General features: G+C 44.8%; 1 protein-coding gene across 1 annotated transcript in view; it reads left to right on the plus strand.

Moving 5' to 3' along the window:
• The window catches only part of lama2 (laminin, alpha 2), a 441866-nt gene that overhangs the window by 330336 nt on the left and 104030 nt on the right, over positions 1 to 7500 (plus strand). The window contains exon 33 of the mRNA XM_063223771.1: positions 1187 to 1380. Coding sequence (XP_063079841.1) covers positions 1187 to 1380 — 194 coding nt within the window. The remainder of the gene's footprint in view (positions 1 to 1186; positions 1381 to 7500) is intronic.

The raw sequence follows: 7500 nt of genomic DNA on the forward strand, positions 1-7500 counted from the left end.
TGCAAGCATATCGACATTCCAATAGGCCAGACATACTCAACTGGCAGACTCAGGTCTGGATGCGGACCCAAACGCAATGTCATCCGGACCGAGACAAAATCCCTCAGTCTATAATACATGTATTAAAATTATTATTATCTTATTTTCGTTGTGTGTCAAGCGAGATTTTGCTGCCATGAGATCTCTAGGTGTATTTCCGGGAAGCCAATATTATGACAAATAAAAGTATCATCACTATGACAACTCAGTGAGCGAACAAGAGGTCCGTAACGGTCCGTAACTACTTTTTCGGACCCTGGAAACATTGACAATTTGGCGAGTGGACCTTTTCAGTTTCTAGTTGAGTACCATTCCAATAGGCTGTGGAGGCTGTCTCCGCACCACATCATAGCTACTTACGGTAACCCTTTATTTTAGGAATACATCTATTAGCACTAATACATACAATGTTAATGCCTGCATAAGTAACTTGTAAGGCATGTACTAAGCAAATGCTAAGGCCTACTAGGTCCTTACTAAGTTTAAATTGGTAATAAATCCCTTATTGTGCATGAACAAGACATTTGCGAAAACATGTCTAACAAATGTTTGATTTTGCTTTGTACATGCCTTACAAGTTACTTAAACGGGAACATTGTGTGTATTAGTGCTAATAGATGTATCCCTAAAATAAAGTGTTACCCTAATTACCTTAATACCCCATACAAAGTCAATTACTTCCGTCGCCGTTGTTGCTCTAGTCGCTTTTGGTGTTTGTGTGGTTACCGGCATGCGGTTACCGGCATGAAGTGACAGGGGTACTAAATAAGAGTAGATTGATAAATGAAGAGCTCTTTTCCAAAATGAGATATATACATTTTATAGAATGTTGGGAAATTGACATTTTAGTATTGGGCATTCCATTGAATTGCATTGCAACATGCATTTTGTGGAGGTTTAAAAAGTATGTTCCCAAAACATTTGAATGGCAAGAATTCACATATAGATGATAGGACTTCTTAACAGTCAATTCCAGTATTAAAATGCAAAAAGTAAAAAATGGTGCATATAGCGTTTTGGAAAAGATAAAAGGAATATAGAATCTACCTCCAGAATATGCCTGCACATATACTGTATGTATAAAATCTTTGTTACCACTTCGCTACTGTACTCTTACCCCCCCCACTTTCCCCTTCTCTCACCACAGGTGTTCCATCGGTTTCCACGGTGACCCGCGTGCGCCGGGCGGGCGCTGCGAGGAGTGTAAGTGTGACGCGTGGGGGGCGCTGCCGCAGCCCTGTGACCCCGTGACGGGCCAGTGCCAGTGTCGTCACGGCTCCCGTGGCCTCAAGTGTGACCGCTGCATGGAAAGGCATGTGTGTGGGCCTGCCGGCATCGTGTGTACGTAATCCCAAATATTAATAATAATAACAATAATAATGAAATATGCGTTAACCCATTGTTTTTCCACACTACTAGGGTTGGGACCCCATTTGGGGTGTCGCCTGGAATTCAAATGCGGTCGCCTGAAATGTTGTAAAGTATGTGAAAAAAGAACACTGTTAAATATTACTAATTAATATAACATAGCTATTCGATATTGTCTTTGGGATACCATTTACAATATTTGACTGTCATACAGTAAATATCTATAGGTTTAATACCCTAGAACTTATGTAGCTCGGTCATGTTTTCATTCTTGTTGTGAAAAATTGTATGGTTCTCCAGACATTTGGGATGTGAAAATGGGATCCCATAGCCTCGCGACGCCATCCTATGTACTCCTATGTACTCCACATACTCCAAGATTTTGGCTCCGCACATCGTCAGGCAAAAGCCTCGAGCTCGGTTCTCTCTGTGTTTAGCCAATCAGCAAACAGTTGAGAGTGATGACGCGGAACTCATCCGCGAGCTCTGTTACTGATTGGTTAAGATAACTATATTCACACTTTCGTTATGTTATTTGTTTGCTTTTGCAATGCTATATCGTAACAGGCATGCTAATAAAGCACAATATGGGTTTTAATTTGAGTTTGGAACTCCAATTAATCTAGATGATAGAGTAAGATCAGACAAATAATTTTTCCTTTGAGGGTTAGATACCACACATACTGTAGATACACATACAAACACCCCCCCTCCACACACACACACACACACACACACACACACACACACACACACCCCATCCTCACCCACCCACGCACACACTCACACTCACATGCTCTCCTTCGTTCTACGTCTGTCTCTCCCTCTGTCTTTCATCTTGTTTCTCTCTATCTACCCCTTCTCTCATGTACATTACAGTAATGGCCATCTGAAAAACAGAGAAAGCTAATGGATTGCGCAGGTGATCTATATACATGTGTTATATAATATGCACTGTATTGTATGTTTTATGTTGAGAATATGGCAGAACCCGAGGAAAATGAATAGATACTGCAGTGGATGTACCTGAAATAATGATAGTGGAAATGAGCACTACAAAACAACTGTACATCAGCAAACTGTAAACATAAATTATATTTATATTGCAATTAGGGCCGGTGGCAGCTTTGGCTGGGCCCAAGACAAAGTTATCCGAAGCCCCACCCCCTCTCAATAGATACAATGTGATGAGAACCCAATTCTGGGGCCCCTCTCTCTCTCTCTCTCTGGGCCTGGGGCAACTGGCCCCTTTGTCCCCCTTCCACCCTGTCCTGTTGACACCCCTGAATACAATCTCAAGGTAAATGTTGCAGCCGGGTGCTGGACGTCAATATTGCGGCTGGTCTCTCTAGCATACATACGGCCGTGCAAATAGATCAATTTTATCCGCATAGACAATCAACAGAGGCCTTGAATCAGCTGAAAGCCCTCTGCAGGGCCGCTGGCAGCTTTCACTGGGCCCAGGACAAAGTAATCTGAGAGGCCCTCCTACCCAATACATGCAATGTAATGGCGACCCAATTTTGGGCCCTCTATCTCCCTGGGCCCGGGACAACATACCCCTTTGTCCCTCCCTGTCGACGGGCCTGGCCCTCCACCGTATGTATCGACTCCATATCCTCCATACGGCACAGCAAGCACTTAGAGAGCGAAGGCTGTGAGCGGAGCGGAGCGGAGTTGTTTTATTCCCGGCTTAAACAAACGGCCTTGAAAGCCTTGATTAGCACTCACATCAATAGCAGAGTGCATCAGCGTTAGTTTACTGTTTGGAGTGCGATAAACAGAGACCTAGTGCAACACCCATTTCGACTCCTATGGAAATTGCGTGTAAAGCTGTATGGCCTTTTACTTTATCATCATTCTTAAGAGCAGCATACTGGTTTTGTGGACTTACGTAGTTTCTCTTTTGTTGCCTCACCTGCTTTCCTGTTCTCTTTGTTTGGTTGATCAGCTTGCGACGTACAGTACTCTACACCAGTGGTTCTTAACCTTTTTTCTTAACGCACCCCCTTACCTGTGCTCAAGACAAGCCGCGCACCCCCACACGTGTCTACACGTGTATCTACACTAAAAACTGATTGAAGTGATTAATTACAATGATTCTTGCTTGAGACATTAATCAATACCTTAATCACTTTACATGGGGACCAAAACGCGTTTTAATTTGATCTTGAGTTGGCCTAATTATAATGTTCGCAAGCAGAATTTAGGTTGCATCCTCAACAATAACAAAATTCTGCGCACCCCCTCATATCTCTGGCGCACCCCCAGGGGGTGTCCGCACCCCAGGTTGAGAACCACTGCTCTACACCAAGGTAGAAGTTCGTGGTGTGAAGTCACCATGCTATACTGCCCTATTCTTCAATTGCTGCCCCAAGGCGAAGTGCAGTAACTTTTTTTTGTCAAAGTTGTTGTTCAGGGACCGGCTGTCAACTGAATTGACAGTTGATGGGTGCTAATTTGACACTGATCATTTCGACGCAGATCACTTGATTTTTTATCCACATTCACAAGCCTGTCTTATTGTAGTGAAAATGCTATGTTTAGCTTTGCAATAATGTTACAAATATAGCATACTGCTAGCTTGTCATGGTTAAATAGAAATCCCCTTGCAGACCACCTGAACTCTGTCAAGGACCACTAGTGGTCCCCGGACCACACTTTGAGAATCACTGCCCTACAGGTAAAGCTGGGATGCTGCATGCTGGGTTCACATCCACAGCAATATAATATGACCCAGTCAGGCGTAGCCCCTTAATGCACGCCGTACCTCCTGTGGCACGCTGTAACAGACATTGAAAGTTAACTACTATAGTACTACACTGCTATGACAGTACACAGGGCCTTTAGTAATACATTACGATTGGTCATTACCATTCTGTTAACAGCTAATTTATAATGCTGTGCTGTGTCTTAAGGGGTTACCACTGTACTGTGCATTGTAGTAAAGATGGGAACAGAGCTCCTGAATTTCAAAATGAAGCCACAGGCTTATTTACAGTGATGGGCTTGCCCAATTTCTAACATAAAAACAACAACTTTGGGTGCACGTGAAGGGAACTATCAACTTGAAGTGGAGAAAAAAGCACTGATGTGAAGATAGATATTAATAATAATGGAAATAATAATGAGACTGAGCTTGTGAAAGTGTTTTTCTCCACTTTAAACAGACTAATTGACAAGTTCACACTTCCTCATGTTTGCAAGACTTGATTACAATCTGAAATATTTTTGTTCTTAATTGACACAATTCTAATTGAATCAAAGTGTGTGATATGGATACAAAGTAAGCCTGTTTTGATATTGTCATGGTTGCAATTATGACATGGAGCAAAATCATCAAATGTGTTTTTAGACCCTCATTTGTTTAAAAAACTCAAATAAAATCAGGAGATCTGTTTCCGCCTAAAGACAGTAGACATTCAAGATGTACAAGATCAAGCTATGCAGGGTTTATGGCTGGTGTTGTATTGCATTCCTATGGAGGCTAATACAGTATGTGCATTGTGAGCTGTTATGGGGAGCGTGTCTATGTTCCCACAGCCCATTGGTCCCACAGCCCATTGGTCCCACATCACTAAGATTTTTAACATTATTTTTTAGGCCCATTGGTCCCACAGCCCATTGGTCCCACATTATATTCCTGCTGATCAATGTTCCCACATTTCTAGGAATCTATCCAAATTTAGGCCCTATGTTTCAAAGGCATATTGTCTTAGTTTACCCAGAGATGTGGGAACATGGAGTTGTAGAACATAGGGCCTATATTTGAATAATTTCTTTAAAATGTGGGAACATGGAGCTATAAGAATAAGCTGTGGGACCATTGGGCTGTGGGACCAATGGGCCATGGGATCAATGGGCAATGGAACATAGAGCTGGTGTTGTATTGCGTTCCTATGGAGGCTAATACGTGTATTGTGAGCTGTTATGTTGTGCGGTGCATGATGATTGGATGCCAGGTGTGGTTTGCTGTGCTATTACTAAATCAATGAACCAATCGATCAGTTGTCGTATAATATGCTGTCAGTTTGCGATTTGAACAGATCCAGCAGCTAGTGGACAGACAAGGCCTTTTTTCTGGGTTGTGTGTGTGTGTGTGTGTGTGTGTGTGTGTGTGTGTGTGTGTGTGTGTGTGTGTGTGAGAGAGAGAGAGAGAGAGAGAGAGAGAGAGAGAGAGAGAGAGAGAGAGAGAGAGAGAGAGGGAGAGGGAGAGGGAGAGAGAGAGAGAGAGAGAGAGAGAGAGAGAGAGAGAGAGGCAGAGAGGCTATTCTTCAATCATATTAAGCACGAAATTCATGGAACAAGACTGAACAAGCTTCAATTTAGCTTAAAACGTTTTCTGATTGCAATGTTTGCATCTCCCCCCTCCCATCAGCGTTTTTCTCCTCAATCTATTTATTATTTATTAATATATACCCAGAACCCCCCCTCCACACAAACACACACACACACACACACACAGACAGACACACACAGACACACTTCCTCATCATCTTACTCCTCCTCCTCTTGCTCTTCCTCCTATGCCTCATCTCCTCCTGCTGCTCCTCCTTTCCCCCATCATCATCTTCCTCCTCATCATTCTCGTCATCTTCATCATATCCTCTTCCTCATCCTCCTTTCCCTCATCATCATCTTCCTCCTCACCATCCTCCTCATCTTCATCAAATCGTCTTCCTCATCTTCATCTCTCTCATCTTCTCTTCATCATCGTCATCTTCCTCCTCATCATTCTCGTCATCTTCATCATATCCTCTTCCTCATCCTCATCTCCCTCATCTCCTCTTGTTCCTCATCATCATCTTCCTCCTCACCATCCTCCTCATTTTCATCAAGTCATCTTCCTCATCTTCATCTCTCTCATCTTCTCTTCTTCCTCCTCATCTTCCTCCTCCTCATCCACCTTGTTATGCTTCTCCTCTTCCTATTCATCCTCTTCCTCCCCTGTTCTTTCTCTGCCTACTCTTTCTTTTTCTTTCTCCTCCTCCTCTCTTTCCTTCTCTGCCTTTCCTCCTCCTCCTCTTCCACCCCCCCCTTTATATTCATCCTCATCCTCCTCTGCTCTTCCTCCTCCTCTTATTCCTCCTCTCCCCCCCCTCCGTTGGCGTATCACATGACTACAATGGGCCTCCTCCTCTTCCCCCTCCTCCTCTTCCTCCTCCTCCAGCTCCTCCTCTTACTCTTACCTCCTCTTCCTCCTCCTCCTCCCCCTCCTCCAGCTCCTCCTCTTACTCTTACCTCCTCTTCCCCCTCCTCCTCTTCCCCCTCCTCCTCTTCCTCCTCCTCTTCCCCCTCTTCCACCTCCTCCTCTTACTCTTCCCTCCTCTTCCTCCTCCTCTTCCTCATCTCCCTTCCTCCTCCCTCTCCCCCTCGTTCTCCTCCTCTTCCCCCTCCTCCTCCTCCTCCTCCTCTTCCTCTCCCGTTGGCTTGTCAGATGACTATAATGGACATCCTCTTCCTCCTCCTCCTTCTCCTCCTGTTCCTCTTCCTCATCTTCTCTTCCTCCTCCCTCCCCTCCTCCTCCTCCTCCTCCTCTTCCTCTCCCGTTGGCTTGTCAAATGACTATAATGGACATCCTCTTCCTCCTCCTCCTCATCCTCCTCCTGCTCCTCTTCCGCAGCTCCTCTTCCTCCTCCTCCTCTCTCTCCCCCTCCTCTTCCTCTTCCTCTTCCTCTTCCATCTTCTCCTCTTCCATTGGCATGTCGGATGTCTATAATGGGCTGCCCAAAGCCGTTTCACACTCTGTGTCGAATTTCACGCTTGGTTTCTTCTTTGCCCATTCTTATGCCCCTACACACACACACACACACACACACACACACACACACACACACACACACACACACACACACACACACACACACACGTGCACTTAAAATACCACTCCTCCACACCCTCAGACCATTTCCTTCACACTCTCAGGCCATTTCATCACCCGACAGCCCACACGCACACACACACACACACACACACACACACACACGCACACACACACACACGCTGCTCCCACCCCCCCTTACCCACCCCTTACACATCCACCCCCCCCCCCCCTTGTTTCATTTTTTTTTTTTAATTTGCATTGAGAGGGGG

Source organism: Engraulis encrasicolus, chromosome 18 (assembly GCF_034702125.1).
Source record: "Engraulis encrasicolus isolate BLACKSEA-1 chromosome 18, IST_EnEncr_1.0, whole genome shotgun sequence".
Classification (NCBI taxonomy): domain Eukaryota; kingdom Metazoa; phylum Chordata; class Actinopteri; order Clupeiformes; family Engraulidae; genus Engraulis; species Engraulis encrasicolus.